This window comes from Chelon labrosus (assembly GCF_963514085.1).
Source record: "Chelon labrosus genome assembly, contig: SCAFFOLD_63, whole genome shotgun sequence".
Classification (NCBI taxonomy): domain Eukaryota; kingdom Metazoa; phylum Chordata; class Actinopteri; order Mugiliformes; family Mugilidae; genus Chelon; species Chelon labrosus.
The window spans coordinates 38,201-57,851 of record NW_028181595.1 but is presented as its reverse complement, the minus strand read 5'-3'; the positions used below and the strand labels follow the sequence as shown (position 1 = coordinate 57,851).

Sequence of the window (19,651 nt, the reverse complement as noted above, 5' to 3'; positions counted from 1 at the left end):
GCTCCCAGGAGTTTTTCCACTTTGTCCCACTGCAAGGCAGATAGACAGTATTAAGTATTATTGTTGAATTGTTTGAAAATGGTTGGAAAATGTTCAATTTCCAATGACTCATTGATTCCTCAGTTTTGCAGGTGTGGCGAGGTGTGGTCGGGGGAGTTATAGATAAGTCTGCGTATGGTTATATTATCACGGAGAGAACAATCACCGACAACGCCACCCCGGGAAGTAGTTTTGAGTCCCAGCCACCTTAAAGACACACGGGTTCATTTTACTCAAGGCAAGAGACACATTTCACTTGTGATGGAATTATGTATATACTTTATTGCAAAAATGGTCTAAAACACACAGTAAAAACACCATTCACTCAAGGGAAACTAATGGGAAAAAATGAATGCTGAGGCTTACCGGTGTGTTGGAGCTAAGGGCTGGGGCGGAGACACCCAACTAAAACATTAAGCACCCAGATACTCGTGCCAGTCGCCCACACATGCACACACAAAATCGGTGAAGAGACCCAGAACCAAGGGGAGCACAGCACACCAAACGCGGGGGGATCCCACCACCAGACCACCAGCGCCACCACCGGACCTCAGCGACAAAAGAAAAACAGGGAAATCAGTGGGGTTGCACTAACACACAAACATAACAAAAACATCCAAACTCTAATCAAACAGACAGTTGGCAAACAATATCAATAAACAAAATAAAAATACAAATGGCCAATTGCCAGGTCTAGAAAGGAATAATGAATACAAAGGAATCCACCAAACAGAATATCAAAAATAAAGAAAAATAACAAATCCAATAAACAGGCGGAATAAACTGAGTAAACTATAGAAAGAAAACAAAATAACCGAACATAAAGGGGAGTTCACCCCACTACTCAATTAAATGTGAATCTCCTTGATGGAGGAAACGATCTACGCCCGAGCCGCCCAACGGGCAGCTAAACACCAGGAGAGACAATATAAAAGCAGCGAAAACGATGCAACGCATAAAGCACAGCATAAAGCTAATAATAGTAAAGCAGCAAAGCAAAACAGCAGCGGTCCCCCGTAGCTTGTAACGATGTGTACCCTGCAACCATTTCGACGTCTAATAAACGTTGAAACGGCGTCTAAACGTACACGTCGCCAGGAGGTCTAAAAGTAATGCTGAAATGCACATTGAAACGACGTCGCGTTGCAACCCCGTCTTTTTAACTGTCGTAAACGTCTCCACAACGTCACGTTATAACACAGATGTCTTCTAAACGCGCATTATTCACCTTCTAAAAATGATCCAGTGTAAATATTCTGATATATATATATTTTTTACAGCTGTATGTGTCGAGTTTTAGATGTTGTTTCTGCAGTGGAGTTAAAAAGAGGTTGACAAATGCAGGTAGAGAAGATGTTGACGTTGCGATCTGACGTCTTTTCAACCTGCATTTCAGCATTACCCCTGCAAACATTTCGACGTCTAATAAACGTTGAAACGGCGTCTAAACGTACACGTCGCCAGGAGGTCTAAAAGTAATGCTGAAATGCAAATTGAAACGACGTCGCGTTGCAACCCCGTCTTTTTAACTGTCGTAAACGTCTCCACAACGTCACGTTATAACACAGATGTCTTCTAAACGCGCATTATTCACCTTCAAATGATCCAGTGTAAATATTCTGATATATATGTTTTTACAGCTGTATGTGTCGAGTTTTAGATGTTGTTTCTGCAGTGGAGTTAAAAAGAGGTTGACAAATGCAGGTAGAGAAGATGTTGACGTTGCGATCTGACGTCTTTTCAACCTTCATTTCAGCATTACTTTTAAAGCCCCTGGCTGCGTCTAGGTCTCGACGTCGTTTAAACGTTTGTTCAACGTCGAAATGTTATCTGTTTAAATTGACTGATTAACTGTAAAAACAATTAGTGTTTACATATAGATAATACATTTAATTAATAATAAATGATATTATAAATATTTTTTGCTATAAATTAACACATTTATATAAATACAATGTATTAACAGAACCTACCTTTGGGGGGAAATTATAAGTTTGACAACACAAAAGTGCAATTTCTTTAAAGTTTTATTACACAAACATAATCAGAACACTTTTGAAAAACTAAAAAAATAATAAAATAATGAGACCAACATGATTCTTACACATACAGCTCCGGAAAAAGTTAAGAGACCACTTCAAAATGATCAGTTCCTCTGGTTTTACTATTCATAGCTATGTGTTTGAGTATAATGAACACTTTTGTTTCATTCTATAACCTACTGACAATATTTCTCCCAAATTGGAAATAAAAATATTGTCATTTAGAACATGTATTTGCAGAAAATGGCAACAGGTCAAAATGACAAAACAATTCTGGTGTTTTCAGACGTTGCATAATGCAAATAAAACAGGTTCATATTCATTTTAGAACACAACACTACTTTTCAAACGTAGGAGGAGTTTAGAAATCAACATTGGTGGAATAATCCCAATTTAATCGCAGCAGTGGTCTCTTTATTTTTAGCTGTATGTGCAATAAACATAAAAACACCAACACAGTTGAAAAACACTCTGTAGGCGATCACGATCTCCTCTGGCCCCCTCTCCCTCCTATCAATGGCTTCTTCACCTGGAGTGGAGATCCTCACTCTGTCATGTGAAGCTGGATAAACATTTGAAGTATGTTACTTAACAATTCTTAAACACATCTTGGGAAATTGTACACCGTTTTACCATCTAATTCACCTACGTACATACTACATACATCACATGAATGTTAAGTCATGAAACAGACATATATTGCTTTTTGGTGAAACACTTCTCGCCCTCTTAATACATGGGGTGAGAAGTGTTTCTTGCAGAAAAATCACATCCCCTTTAAGGTGCTATAACAGTGACAAAACCTTACCAATTTTAATCGTGTTGTTCATGCCCTTAGTATTCCAGGAAATTAGACGCACTCCGTTACCTGTCTTCACAGCATAAGCCATCTATAGGACAGTAACACCAAGTTAGATTGACACTGCATGACTCAATATATTCTGTAGTAGCCTATAATGGAGGGAGAGGGGAGGAATGGGGAGGAAGGATTAAAAAAAAAGGTGAGCACACCTTTGACCAATATGTTCAAAATATCTACAGGTGGAGCAATAAAATCAGGGAATAAATCAGATGGCATTGCAGTTGTGATGTTCAGCAGGTCATCCCTTGTGTACAGTGTTGGGTATAGTTACTTTGGAAAGTAGTTAGGTTACAACGTTACCATCAATTAAAAGTAATCCGTTACGTTACAGCGTTACCTATGAATAAAAGTAATGCGTTAGAGTACTCATGCGTTACCAAAAATTAAAAACCGTTTGCAGCGCTTCGCACATGCTGCGACAAAGAAAGACAGGGATCCTACCTCCTGCGGTAACTACAGACCAGTCCTGTTTTTAAATGTAGATTATAAGATTCTGGCTAAGATTCTCGCCCTTCACCTCCGAAGTGTGATGCCACTTAATAATTTCATTGGTCCAGAAGGCATTACATAAGGGAGACATCCATTCTTTTACACCAGAAGGCTGCTGAACATTATATTTTCACCCGTGTCCAACACTCCTGAAATCATAGTGGCGCTTGACGCAGAGAAAGCCTTCGACTGGGTGGAGTGGGGCTTTTTATTTTTTACTTTAGAGAAATCTGGATTTGATTCTAAATTTATTTCTTGGGTTAAACATCTGTATGCAACCCCATCTGCTTCTGTAAATACTAAGACAAGGAACTTTTTCCTAAGAATTTTCAGCCGTTGTTAGATAAATGCAAATCAGACCCAGATGGGCTGTCCTCCCCCTGTCTTTTGCAGGCCAAGTTAATCTTATTAAGTTGGACATTTTCCCCATATTTCTGTACCCTTTTCAACACATCCCAATTTGTCTTAATAAATCCTTCTTTGTTAATCTTGACCAAAAACTAGCAGTAACAAATTACAGGTAAACAAGCAGGTGTGCGCTTTGCTCAGAAATGACATCATCCAGGTCAGAGGTTAGTAGGTCAATCTACAGACCCCAGATGATGATAACAGGTAACTCCGGACTCAACGGGGAATAGCACTAGCGTATCATAACAAAATATTGGTGAAATAAATTAGTTTTGTGGCAGATAATGCGTTATTTAGAGGCTGCGTTTCGGTGCCCCAATCATTCCCACTATACGTATATATGCAGCACTCCACTGGATCTAAATATCATCCGAATGACTCCAAATTGTCATGGTTTGTTCAGTTTCCTGGGTTTTGGTTTATTGTATTTTGTTAACTTCTTAGTTTTTCACAGTCATGGTTTAGTGTTTAGTTTTTCTGTTCTGTTTCCTGTTTTATTTTGTTAAGTTCTGGATTTCCTGTTTATGTGTTACTCCATGTGTTTTTCCTTTTGATTAGGTCATTGCTTTCTCCTTGTGTTATTTCTTGATTTGCTTCGCCTGTGTCTCGTCACCCCTTTGTTCCTCGTGTGTATATATAGCCTTGCCTTCCCCTTTGTTCCTTGTCGTGTCATACTGTTTGTTTGCCTTGTTCATGTCTTCAGTGTCAGAGTTTCATGTCAAGTTCTAGTTTCATAGTGTTTGGATTTTTTTTGGATATCCTGCCACGTCGGCAGCGCTTTGGTTTTTTGCAGTGGTTAGCTAGCCCCGTGTCGATGAGGAAAATAACCAGTAAAGCTCTGGGTGTCACGTGATTTTTTTTGTTGACAACGCCATATAGAGCTCCAGGCATCACGTGACATTTTTTTGTCGAAACTGCCATATTGGCAGGTGATGATCTTAAGTATTAAAGTTTATAGATGTATATTGTTCATGTAATTACTGTTTACATGACTTATGACTGAACATTTAGTTCAAAAATAATGATTTATCCCCTTGATTCAATGTTCTAGGAGAGGAACCCCAGGGACCCAGGGGCCCAGGGAATGGATCCATCCAGTGTCATTATGAAGAAGGCAAACAACAACAACAACAAAATAAATAAATAAATAAATCACTTGGCAAGTGTCTTCAAGACAACCTCAGTCCCCCATCTCATCCTCTATGCAACTGGAGCAAGCTGTTGAAGCGGAACTGAATAGCTACTTGTTCTCCCACAATTGACAGCAAGTCAGACCCACTGGCTTGGTGGCGACTTCCCACAGCTGGGCAAACTAGTCAAGAAGTATCTTTGTATACCTGCAAGTAGCTCACACTCGGAGAGGCTTTTTAGTGCTTCAGGAAACATTGTAACATGTCAGCGCACATGTTTAAAACCTAGCAAAGTAAACATGCTGGTTTTTCTAGCTGTAAGAAAACGTGCTTACACAAGTATGCACACATGCAGATAAACACTCGTTAGCATTATTGTCCCTGCAGTGTGGGTCAAAGTGACCTTTGCTTTACAATAGTTTCCCAACGCAATTTTATTTTTTTTATATATACATTTTATTGCACATTTAACTTTACTCATTAAATTTAAACATGCGTATGCTATGTTTTTACAGGCCAAGAATATGGCATAAAGGGAGATCTTATTTTTTTTTTTGTTTGTTAATTTGTAATCCCAATTTAGGACTTTCTAGTACATAAATGCCTCCTTCATATAACAACAACCTTGTACACCTACTAATTAGTGGCAGAGAAAAGGTCATTTAACTTTACTCATTAAATTTAAACATGCGTATGCTATGTGTTTACAGGCCAAGAATATGGCATAAAGGGAGATCTTATTTTTTTTTTTTTGTTTGTTAATTTGTAATCCCAATTTAGGACTTTCTAGTACATAAATGCCTCCTTCATATAACAACAACCTTATACACCTACTAATTAGTGGCAGAGAAAAGGTCATTTAATGGTAATGAGCCATTTCAGTTGATGAAGTACATGTTACTTTTTTTTAGACTTGATGTCAGATTTTCTTGCCGTTTTGTGCCCCAGTAACAATAAATTATAATTTATAAAATAACAAAGTTACTAACTCTACAAGATTCTGCAACGCCACCAAAACAGGGCCATTTAAAAACACTTGAACAAAGAAATGGTTAATCTACTTCCTGATATTTTTTCATAGAGGCATCAGTACAACATTTAGACCAAACCATGTATAAACTCCTAGTAGATGCTGTCAATAAGTGGTTTATTTAAATAATCATTTTAATATTTTTTGTTTAGAGTTCATTGACTACTCTGGACTCTGTTAACAGAGCAAACCTAAAATAGAAACACATTGAAACCGTAAACAAATCACAAGTTATCACAATATTCAAGTTATCACACTATGCAAGTTTTTCACGATAGATATCACTCAAATTAATATTTACGCTCTGAGTAGAGATGGATTAGATTCGACTGCATCATTTTCTCCCAAACAGGAAAAACGCATGCAGCGTGACTGTATTTATTATTTTGCGATTTGATTTGCTTTATAAGCAATCAAGATTAAATGTGTTACTCTATTGTATTTTGCTTCTGTCAAGTCAAGTGGGCGCCATGCTCCAAGAATTTCAGTACTGGTAATGATGCTGCATTGTTACAGAGTATCTGACAATAAAGAATCTTGAATCAACCCTTTGTGGGTCGGATCTGGTGAATAAAATGAGCTCTTAGGATCAAGGTGTGACTCGTGCATTTTTGTGGACATTTTGTCTGGTTCACCGTTTCTGGTTTCATGGTGAGGTGCAAAGCACTGAAGATTATTTAATTCCAAACTCAGACTTTATTCTGTTGCGTCAGTCATTACTTGAGTCAAAATTTAAGAGTTTGCTTCCAACACTTGTAGGCATACAATGACACGTAGTGGAAAAACAAACATTGTCTTCACAGATTTATTGAGTGACTTTGTACATTATAAATGAAAATTAAAAAAAAAAAAAATACAGAGATGGAATACATAGCCAAAGCAAAATGTGGTATTGACTCTTCATTTCCCACTAAAATAGCACAGGAAAAAGGAAAATGTTACATTTCAGAAAAATAAAAAGCCCACTTTTACCGTTCTTGACCTCAGTATTTTCTGTTGACACTGTTTGTTCATCTTCAACCAGGCACACTCAAAACTTAACGGAAAGGGTTAGTTAATGTCTTGTCCTTGTCTTACTTTTTAATACATGATGCAAGATCAGGTTAATGTTCATGTAATGTTACTTTAATGGTCCCTGTTAACGAATAATAAAATTCACCAGAAACTAATTGTACAACAGTCAACCATGACTCATGTTTTTTTGGGTCTTTCATCACCATAAATCTGTACACACCAGTCATTTAAAACCAAATTTGGGAAGGAAACAAAGGAGACAACAACATCTACAATAATAATATAATAATAATAATAAAAATAATAACAATTATAATACAAGTTTGACCTTAATAAAATTGGGTTATTTTTCATGTTGTTAAGGTAAACACATTTCTTGATAACGATGAGTCCAGAGGCAGCAATGGGGCCTCTGCTGATTCTGGTCCCAAAGCCAAAGTGAGGGGGTCACATAACCAGAAAAGGCCCCCAGCGCATCCTACAGTCAGGCTGGCGGACAGCGCAGGGGAAGAGGAAGAGTTGGGCTGATATCAGTGCCACACACTGGCGTCCTGACTGGCAACGTTGGCAAATGAAAATAAGCTGGGATAAACTGGTGACTGTTCTTAAAAGATCTTGCCTTTCTTTTTGTTTTTCTCCAAAGTCCTGAGATACAAGACACACAGTCAGTTCCTCCATTTTAAATAACATTTATGTTACATAGTAATAAATACTAACATGACCCCAACTTACTGATTGTTCTTAGTGATGTTAATATTTTATATTTATTTAAGTTGTTTTATGATGTGCTTTGGTCAATTCTGGTGATTGTAAAACATGCTCCATAAGTTAACTTGATCCATTTATCCTCCAATTGAACTGAAGCACCCTCATAGTGTTTATTTGTTCGTAACATCCAGATGTTAAGTGTGATGGTGATTTGTACCTGTTGGCCTCCAGTTTCTGCTGCTCCAGGCGCTGCAGAGTCTCCCAGTTTGCTCTCTCCTCCTCGAACATGTGCCTCTTCTCCTCCAGCTCCTTGTGCTGAGCCTCCAGATTCTTCTTCATCTGCTCGTGACGCCGCTGAAGCTACAGTAAAACACGGGGGGGGGGGGGGGGGGGGGGGGGGGGGGGGGGGGGGGTCAGCACTATGTCTGAATGCAGCGCATTAAAGCATTTTACAAAATTTACTGGAAGTTTTCCACATTAATTTTCAACACCATACACAACGATCTGGAAACAGTTTGGAAGGAAATGAGAACAATGTCCGACTCTTTTATAACAACTCCGCTTTTATAACATTGTGCTGTCTACTTTAGGGATTTTTAGGTGTGTCTGAAAGACGAAAATATGCTTTATTTACAGGATGTGAACATGTTTGACTCAAATATAACTTAAATAACAGCACTACAAAACTGACAGTTTTATACCTCTTTATTCCGTAACAGTAACTTTATGAGCACTCTGTATAATTACTTAAAATTTCAACTATGGCTGGAACAATCGATTATTTCTTATATTTAATGAATTAACCATTTTCTGAGTAGGTGAGTAATCTTTTGGTTAACTACTAAAATACCACAGAACTTTTCCTAATAAATGTTATTCAAACATAATTATCACATTTGAATATGCTATATACTACCAGTCAAAAGTTTGGACACACCCTCTCATTTAATGGTTTTTCTTTATTTTCATGACTATTTACATTGAAGATTCTCACTGAAGGCATCAAAACTATGAATGAACACATATGCAATTATGTAGTAAACAAAAAAAGTGTGATGACTCTAAATATGATTGGTCAAATAGCCTTTACACAGCCTGGATGTGTGTTCGGTCACTGTCCTGTTGAAAAATAAATGATGGTCCAACTAAACGCAAACCAGATGGGATAACATGTGGTTGCGGGATGCTGTGGTAGTCATGGTGGTTCAGTGTGCCGGTTGGAATCAATGATCTCAAATTTGGACTCATCAGACCAAAGCACCGATTTCCACTGGTTTAATGTCCATTCCTTGTGTTTCTTGGCCCAAACAAATCTCTTTTGCTCCTCTGAACAGTTGACGTAGAGATGTGTCTGCTACTAGAACTCTGTGTGGCATTGATGGGTTCTAATCTGAGGTGCGGTTAACTTGCGATTTCTGAGGCTGGTGACTCCAATTAACTTATCCTCAGCAGCAGAGGTGACTCTTGGTCTTCCTTTCCTGGGGCAGTCCTCATGTGAGCCAGTTTCGTTGTAGCGCTTGATAGTTTTTGCAACTGCACTTGGGGACACATTGAAAGTTTTTGCAATTTTCCGGAGTGACTGACCTTCAGTTCTTAAATCAATGATGGACTGTCATTTCTCTTTACTTAGCTGATTGGTTCTTGCCATAATATGAATTGTAACAGTTGTCAAATAGGGCTGTGCGTACCAACCTGACTTATGCACAACACAACTGATGGTCCCAACCCCATTAAGAAGTAAAGAAGTCACACAAATGAACCCTGACAAGGCACACCTGTGAAGTGAAAACCATTTCAGGTGACTACATCATGAAGCTCATTGAGAGAAGTCCAAGGGTTTGCAGCGCTGTCAACAAAGCAAAGGGTGGCTACTTAGAGGACTTTAAAATATGAATCATATCTGGAGTCATTTCACACTTTTTTGTTTACTACATAATTCCATATGTGTTCATTCATAGTTTAGATGTCTTCAGTGAGAACCTACAATGTAAATAGTTATGAAAATAAAGAAAAACCATTAAATGAGAGGGTGTGTCCAAACTTTTGACTGGTAGTGTATATTAATGAAGAACCCATTTCACACTTGAAGTTTTACCAAATTATATTGTTCAACAACAAGTTCATATTTATTGAGTCTAATTAATTATTTATTTTATTACATTTTATAATTAGCATAAATTCAGTTTGTTTTAACATCAGTGGCTTGTGCAGATTGTAATTGGAAATGCATTAGAATTATCCAGTAGACTAGAGGGTCACCATTCGTGTTCAATTTAACGTAACATGCAAGTCTAGTAAGGGGAAACAGCAGACACAGGGAGTATATGCAAACCCCACACATACCGTGATTAAATCCTCTACTAAAGACTGCTAACACCCACTTAAAGCGTGACGCTAATGTCATTTAGTTTGTGTAGAAACAATCTGCTTACAACTCATGAATTCACTGGAAGGTAGCCATACTACCGATTAGCATCTGCTGTTGTGTCTCTTCTCAAAAACAACTGATGAGGACACAACGACGATTCCCAGTCTCTGACCACCGATCATCAGACTAAATTTACTGTAACAGTCCAAATATTAGGAGCAGTTTCCATTTTAGTAACTGTGCAACCACAATGAAAAGTTACTGGTCTTAAAAGGATAACAACAAGTATCTCTCAGGCACCTGGGTCTGTGTATAATTAATTTGATAATTTTTGATGTTTGGATAAGAGCTTTTTTAGTAAACACTGGGAGGTGTCAACATATTTCATGCAAACTGACATATTTATGTAGTCGTTGTAAGTTTCTTCAATTAATATTTTGAATCAAAATCAGAAAAGACTTTATTGCCAAGTATGTTTGTACATACCAGGAATTTGTATGTATTCCTTGTATATTTGTACACAGAAGAAATTTGCTTTGGTGTTGTTGCACCAAATGTAAGCTCTATCCATTCTTTTTTATTCATTATCAATCTCTCAAGTAACATGCATCAGTTATATCTTGTACTATTGTTTGGGTCATGATTAGACTTTACATGTATGCTTTAATCAGATATGCATATAGTATGCATCATCTTCATCATCACCTTCTCTCCTCTCTCTTTTTTCCGTTTCTACCCGGCCAGCCTAAAGCAGGGCTGTATGCTGCTCAAGGTTTCTTTGTTAAAAGGGAGTTTTTCTTGTCACCGTCGCCTTAATGCGGTTCTGGTTCTATAAAGGATCTTGATCCAAAGAAAATTGTAACTGACACTATATAAATAAAATTGAAATGAGGTATTTCATCCAGATGTAATGTGAATATGGAAGGTCTTTGATTCCACATGTCCAGACAACATACATTTTTCCAGACTGTGAAGCAACTTGGCTCATGTAATGTTATCTGGCCATTTATATTGTTCACATTTATAGTTCACGTTACTGCTACTGTTTCAATCAAGTGATTATACTTATGATTTTCAGGCAGTGAAGATTTATAAGATTTATTATATGTAGACCAAACCAAAAGCCTGAGCCCCTCCATAATGTCACAAAATCCTGAATGAGAAGAAATAAGCCTTTAAATAAATAATGATAAAACTGAATTAAATAGAAAACACTTTCCCTAATAAAACTGAGCATAAAAAAAACAAGTAAAATGTTTGGTTTCAGTTCAATACTCACAAGAGAGGCATGCATAACCGATTAAATGACTAAATAAAACGCAAACTTCGAGAGAAATAAGTAATTGTAGGAATTACTTTTTGCATCTTCCGTTTCAGTTACAGTGTTAGATTATCATGCAGGATGTTTCTACAGAAACAGAATGTTATATTTGTGAGTCATAACTGAGTCTATAATTGGTCCATAAATCTACAAAGTGAGTATTGTTTTTAGACACTTCACATGCAATAATGTAAAAATAGGAACTTTCTTACATTAGCTAATGTGTTTACGTCACCTGATCTACATCAATCAATATACAATCTACATTTTTAGTCCTTTAATGAGATCTAAATACAGTTGAAACCAGATGTTTCCATACACTGTGTTAAAAGACACAAACATTTTTTCCTCACTGTCTGAAGTTAAATCAGACTAAACCTCTCCTGTTTTAGGTCAGTTAGGATTACTAAAATTATTTCTATTTGCTAAATGCCACAATAATGAGAGAGAATTTCTTAGAGAATGTTTTTATTACTTTAAGTCAGAAGTTTACATACACAAAGATTACTATGTCTTTAAACAATGAAAGAAAGCCCTGATGATGATGTCATGGCTTTGGAAGCTTCTGATAGGCTAACAGACAACATGTGATTTAATTGGAAGCACACCTGTGCATGTATTTTAAGGCTACACCTCAAACACACTGCTTCCTTGTTTGACATCACGGGGAAATCAAAAGAAATCAGCCAAGATATCAGGAAGAGAATTGTGGAGGTCCACAAGTCTGGTTCATCCTCCTTACAATTTCCAGATGCTTGAAGGTGCCACGTTCATCTGTTCAAACAATTATACGCAAGTATAGACACCATGGTAATGTCCAGCCATCATGCCGCTCAGGAAGGAGACGGGTTCTATGTCCCAGAGATGAACGTGTTTTGGTCCGAAACGTGCGAATCAACCCCAGAACAAAAGCTAAAGACCTTGTCAAGATGATGGCTGAAGCTGGTAAGAGAGTGTCATTCTCCACAGTGAAATGAGTCCTGTACCGACATGGGCTGAAAGGCCACTCAGCGAGGAAGAAGCCATTACTCCAAAAGCAACATAAAAAAGCCAGATTACAGTTTGCAAACACACACAGAGACAAAGACCTGGAATTTCTGGAAACATGTCCTGTGGTATCATGAAACTAAAGTGGAACTGTTTGGCCATAATGACCATTGTTACATCTGGAGGAAAAATGGGGAAGCTTGTAAGCCTGAGAACACCATCCCAACTGTGAAGTATGGGGGTGGTAGCATCATGTTGTGGGGCTGTTTTGCTGCAGGAGGAACTGGTGCACTTCATCTCAAGACATCAGCCAGGAAGTTAAAGCATGGGCGCAAATGGGTCTTCCAAATGGACAATTACCCTAAGCATACTGCCAAAGTAGTTACAAAGTGGCTTAAGGACAACAAAATCAATGTTTTGGAGTGGCCATCACAAAGCCCCGATCTCAATCCCATAGAAAATTTGTGGGCAGATCTGAAAAGGCGTGTGCGAGTGAGGTGGCCTACAACACTGACTCAGTTACACAAGTTCTGTCAGGAGGAATGGACCAGAATTCCAGCAGACTATTGCGAGAAGCTTGAGGAAGGATGTTTGACCCAAGTCATCCAGTTTAAAGGCAATGCTACCAAATACTAAGGAAATGTATGTAAACTTCTGACTTTGTAGTAATAAAAAATTCTCTAAGAAATTCTCTCTCTCATTATTGTGGCATTTAGCAAATAGAAATAATTTTGGTAATCCTAACTGATCTAAAACAGGAGAGGTTTAGTCTGATTTAACTTCAGACAGTGAGGAGAAAAGGTTTATGTGTCTTTTAACACAGTGTATGTAAACATCTGGTTTCAACTGTATATGTGAATGTGTGTTAGTGTTTTACCTCTGCTTCTGAGTCTTTGAGTTTCTGCACCTTTTCCTTGACTTTCATCTCAAACACCTGCTCCATTTCCATCTCCATCTTCTTCATCTTGGCTACGTGCTCTCGCCTCTCCTCTTCCATCTGGGCCAGAGGACTCCTGCACAGGCCACGCACACGGACGCACGGACACACACATGCACACGCACAGATTTAGACCTGGACAGCAATGCAGCACCAGCACTGGCCTACTCATCAATAACTGAACAGTAAGCAAGTACCTAGAAATTAAGTTTACATACACTTGGGCTAAAGTCATTACAACCCCAGATTTCATGTTCAGTGGTTTTGGAAAGTCAGTTAGGACATCTAGTTTATGTATGAAACAAGTCATTTTTCCAACAGCAGTTTTAGAATAATAATAAGAAAAACCTTTATTTGTCCCGCAATGGGGAAATTGTAGTTTGCAACAGCATACAGAAAGGGCAGAATAAAAAATAAGAGTAAAAAGAGTAGCATATGAAAGATAAATAATGAAACGGAATAGGGTAAAAAAAAATGCACAAATTGTAAATATTGCACTGGTGTTTTGAAGTTTTTACACCTTGTGGTGTAACAGAATTGCACATATATCAGGTGTATTCGTTGTGGAGCCTAACAGCAGCCGGAAGGAAAGTCCTTCTGTATCTTTCCTTCACACATCGAGGGTGAAGCTGTCTGTCACTGAAGCTGCTCTTCAGTTCTGTCAGGTCACCGTGCGGGGGGTGGGACTCATTGTCCAGCATGGAGGACACTTTAGGTAGTTCAGGATCCGTGTAGACAGCTGGTGATCCACACCCATCCTCTCCAGTTTGTCCCTCAGAATCACTGGCTGGATGGTGTTGAACGCACTTGAGAAATCAAAAAAGATGATTCTCACAGTACTGCCGGGCTCTTCCAGGTGAGAGAGAGCTCGGTGTAGCAGGAAGATAATGGCGTCCTCCACTCCAACATTCGGACGATAGGGAAACTGCATCATGTTTTGGGAATGCTTTGCTGCAGGAGGAACTGGTGCAGTTCAGAAAACTGAGGGCGTCGTGAGGAAGGAACATTATGTAGCTATATTGACGCAATGTCTTGGTTAAAAGCATGGTTCTTTCCAATGAACATACCCCTAACATACTTTCAAAGTAGTGGCAAAATGGCTTAACAAAGTGATCATCTCAAATCACATCGCATGGAGCCCTAAACACCTGACTCAGTTCAATCGGTTCTGTGAGTGGGATACAATTGATGGAACTTATTGTACAAAGCTTATGTAAGACTACATAATAAATATCACACAAGTAAAGGCATTAAGACAATTCCTTCAAAGTTTACATAAACTTCTGAACCACTGGGAATGTGATGAAAAAAGATAAGGCTTAAGATAAGGAATGTTTACTAGGATTAAATATCAGGAGTTGAGAAAAACTGATTTTCAATGTAAAACTTCAGATTTTAAATGTATATACTTTCCTTCTTTCAGCCAGCAAACAGTAATCCTATTTGGGCCATTACTTTCTTCTCAATTGTTTAGGAATAGGATATAGGATATGAAGTGCATGATGAACCACAGTCTACATTAAAACAATAAATCAGTGGACTCATTCAAAAATTAATTTGGTCGATTAAAGTGAAAAAAGTTAATTGCAAAACTTATTCTCCCACAGAATCAACAGAAAGACAAGAAGCTGTGATTAAAATCCATGCAGGCATTCATTTGTAGAAATCCAGTGACAACATTGTTCCCATTTTCCAAAGAAATACAATATGTCAGGGCAAAGCAGAGGGAAACAAGAAGAGCAAAAGCTAATGCAAGGAACCTTTGAACACTGGTTGGTGAGGGTGGTGGATTAAACATTGGCAAAGCTCAACAAGGTGGTTTGGTACAGTATAGGTCTGCAGACATGTCATGTAATATGCGAACAGTTAGCAGCGCTTATGAAGAAAGTATGTTGAAGGTAAAATGTAACTAACTAGTTGTTGAAATTTAGTTGCATCTGACACTTTGAGAAGGTTTAGTAATGCCATTTTTGACTGATTGTTATCAGGCTATTATTTACTCTATAATTTAGTTCTGATGACGTGGAAATAAAGAGTTGTGAATGTAGTTATGTAGTGAATGAGTGGCTGAGTGCCTTAGTTTGTGCTGCTTGCTTGTGGCCAAGTACGGTTTGTTTCTCTGCCAAGTGAGATTTAAGATGTTTGAATGGTGCCGTTTACATATCAATCAAATGTGGTAGGACTCAAATGAGCCGGTTAAATAGACGTCTAGATTCAAGATGGGCAGTTAAATGAGCCGGATCTTTTTTCCACTGCTACGCGCACAGCGCCTGCACGTCGGGGCTGTATGACGTCACCTTCATCTTCACACAGGACTGTAAACTGTCATCTGTCAGGTGTGAGCAATGTTTTTTAATGCAATTCATGTTAGAGAAGACCTGCTCACATACGTATGTGGATTCAATCGACAGGACTCCAAGAGCCTACTTTTTCATGTTAATATTAAAGTTGGGGATAGCATCCCATGGGGTCGAAAAGTTCCAAGAAATCGCGTGCCAGCGGGTGTCGCACATTGGCTATTCTGACACATATAATACAAAAACACATTTTAAAAACTAACAAACTAAAAAAACATTTTAATTAGGTACTCATTATTATTTTCAAAAGCCACAGGGAGCCGCAGCAGAGGGATGAAAGAGCCACATGTGGCTCCGGAGCTGCGGGTTGCCGACCCTTGGTGTATACCCTCACAATGGATCCTACATCATCACCTACTCATCGCATACTACAGCATGCCTTAAAGACATAAAGGCTTGGATGACCTGTAATTTTCTACTCTTAAACTCAAACAAAACAGAAGTCATTGTATTTGGCCCTGAACATCTCAAAGATTAATTACCTAATCAGTTAGTAACTTAAACATAGCAAGTAACCAGGACTGCCTTCTTTCACCTGCATGACTATATGTTTTTAACATGACCTGGCACAGATGGCACAGCAACTCTTATTGAAACCACTTTTTGTAGTCCTCCAGGACAGGTAGAAAAGGAGGAAGTACATCAACCATCCTCTCAGCATCATTAGGTTTTAAGGACATTACATTTGATCATTATAGCGCTTTAGAATATAATTCCATTGTTTTTAGCAGCCCCCTATACACATATGTATGTTTACAGGCCACCCCAACAATGCTCTTATTTTATCTCAGATTTCTCAGAACTCCTCTCAATCATTCACATCAACTACGAAAGAATTATTATTTTAGGCAATTTTAACTTGCATGTAGATCAACAGTCAGACTCCTTAGCTTTAGGATTTTTAAATTTACTTAACTGCTTGAATTTTATCCAACATGTTGCTCAGCCTACTCATAACAAAGGACATACTTTAGATCTTGTAATAAGGTCTGTCAGCACACGTCACTTTATTTGCAGATATTGCCATTTCTGATCACTTCTGTATCTTTAGTACTGTCAATGGTTTTATACAACAAAATCTTCTGGAGCGAACTGTCAGGAAACGTTATCTTACTGCTGAAGTCGGCGCTAATTTTACCAAACTTTTAAGTGACACTCCTGCAGACCTTTTACATTCTTCTTGTGGTTTTATTGTGGATAGTTTTAACAGTAAACTAAGATCAGCCCTGGACACAGTGGCCCCATTAAAATTGAAAAAGATCACTACCAACCCAACACCTCCCTGGAGAAATTAAGAAATCACACTATTAAAGAGAAACTCTTGAACAGCAGAAAGAAAATGGAGAAAGAATAAACTAGTGGTCATTTTTTTAATTTTCTGTGAAAAATAAGCCATCTACAATAAGGCAATTAAACAAGCAAGACAGGCATACTTCTCAAAATTGATAACAGACAACCGGAACAATGCAAAAACACTTTTTTCCACAATTGATTGTTTAATTAACCCTGGTTTTAATAAGTCTAACAGTATATCTATATATAAGAATTTGCAGTCCACTTCAGCAGTACAATACAGAGTATCAGATAAGATCAGTACCAGCATATGAATTTTAGCACCCCAGAACCAGTTTCTACATGAGGAAACTCTAGAGAAGTTTGTCCCGGTTGATGCCGAGATGCTAAGAAAAGTTATTCCCCAATTAAAACCCATCCCACATCCTTTTTTTTTTTTTTTTTTTTACATAAAATTGTAGCTTCTTAGAGGAAGATATTAACATTAATACTGTGAACTATTCTCTTCAGACGGGTGTTTTCCCCATCATTTTTAAGACTGCCATGGTTAAACCCCATCTAAAGAGAAGCAATTTAGATTGCACACTTCTTAATAACTACAGACCAGTATCCAATCTACCATTTTTAAGCAAAATATTAGAGAAACTTGTTTTTAATGAGTTAAATGATTTTATGAATAGCCACAATATGTTTGAGCGATACCAATCTGGATTTTGGGAAAACGACAGCACTGAGGCGGCATTGGTCAAGGTTTTAAATGACCTCATATCCAATATGGATATGAAAAAACTATCTATACTGGTCCTACTTGATCTTACTGCCGCCTTTGATACAGTGGATCACTCAACTGTTTCACTCAATCACTCAATAGACTTCACAATTTGATTGGCATATCTTGTACTGTTTAACACAAAAAGAAAACAAAAACAAACGGACACTGGCCATTTGTAGCACAAAGACTATATCTCTAAGTTACAAAAAGGACAAGGCATCTCGTGTACTATTTTTTGTTTACCAGACTATTTGAATTGGTCTTCGGCTTTTCCAACATGCATAATGTTGGAAAAGCATCAGAGTAATTAACTGTACACACTGGTGTCTTTACTTGGCAAGCGATTTGAGAAATGTCTTAGCCTCCTCAAGTGATGTGAAGTTGTGCTCCACATCGTTACAAGTGATGCGCAGCCGGGTTGGGTGAAAAAGACCAAATCTGACTCCCTCAGTGTCGCGTAGTACATGGCGAACTTCGTTGACCTCAATCTCAAATTCATTGCCCCTCACTCCAACTCAGGCTGAAAAACGATATAGATCCTACGTCTTATTCCTCATATAGGCCTCTGTCGCTTCTTAATGTTGACGTTAAGATTTTAGCTAAGGCAATAGCAAATCATCTGGTAAAGGTTCTTCTTGCAATAATATCAGAGGAACAAAATGGCCTCATCAAAGGTCGTCAGCTGTTTTTCAACATTCAAACACTTTTTAACGTAATTTTCTCTGGACACTCTTGAAATAGTTATGTCAGTTGACACAGAGAAGACATTTGATCGGGCAGAATGGCAGTACCCTTTTGATGTACTTAAGAAGTTTGGCTTTGGGGACAGATTCATATCCTGGACTCGACTTCTTTATACCCTTCCTCGTGCCAGCGTTCATACAAACCACTCCCGATCTGATTATTTCACGCTGTCATGTGGCACCAGACAGGACTGTCCCCTCTCTCCTCTTTGCCTTGGTCATAGAGCCCCTCTCATTCGCATTAAGATCACTTCCTCTATTTCATGGTATTTCGCGTTCCTTCATTGAACTGAAACTGTCCTTGTAACCTGACAACTAGGGATGTGCGATATTTGATCGTTTATGATATATTGTCAAAAACATTTGCCACGGTAAGAATATGTGTCATCCCGCGATAAAAACGATAAATTCCCATTGATGACGTATATATGTGCGCGACACACTCGCAGCCCAACACGTGTGGAATATTAGGCGTGTTCAACTTCATGCAGATCTGTGCAGATCTGACTTGACGTGATGCATGCTGGGTTGAACAAGTTCATTTTAAACAATCATATTCGAGGTCTATGAGCATGAACAACCCAGCATGCATCACGTCAAGTCAGATCTGCACAGATCTGCATGAAGTCGAACACGCCTATTGACAAATTGACGATGGCGGAAGGCGGAGCAGATACGCCCATAGACACATAGACGCCTCATTGAGCGGGTTGGCCCGTTGTTGCGATATGTCAACGTCGCTGCGATACGTCCATATTGGAGGAGGCAGCTCTGTCCCTAGAACCAATATGAGTGAATGGAGTGAACTTTATTTAGCGTCTTCTACAAAGTGCTGTAAGTTAATGCCTTTCATTTACATATTCACGCACGAACGTATATATTCAGGAAACTGATACCAACCAAAAACAACGTCTGATTACATTCTGAGTAGTTAATGTTACAGACTTTGTTTTTGGTTCCTTACGCTCTGTGTGAATGTGCAAATGTTTATAGTACTTTGTAGAAGACGCTTAATAAAGTTCATTCCATTGACTCATATTAGTTTGCGGGACAGATCCAATATGGCGGCGACGCTGACGTACGGTCCAGCACTCAATGAGGGGTCTATTGTATACAGTATATGTCTATGGATACGCCGGGTAGCGAGGAGC

At 38.4% G+C, this 19,651-nt stretch overlaps 1 protein-coding gene across 1 annotated transcript in view; it reads right to left on the bottom strand.

The window, feature by feature from the left end:
* Positions 1-6,791: 6,791 nt before the first annotated feature.
* Positions 6,792-19,651, bottom strand: part of LOC311509868 (septin-7-like) — a 50,045-nt gene continuing 37,185 nt past the window's right edge. Inside the window, exons 8-10 of the mRNA XM_084575307.1 lie at positions 13,276-13,411; positions 7,940-8,082; positions 6,792-7,659 (exon numbers count right to left, since the gene is read on the bottom strand). Coding sequence (XP_084431433.1) covers positions 7,620-7,659; positions 7,940-8,082; positions 13,276-13,411 — 319 coding nt within the window. The 3' untranslated portion in view covers positions 6,792-7,619. The remainder of the gene's footprint in view (positions 7,660-7,939; positions 8,083-13,275; positions 13,412-19,651) is intronic.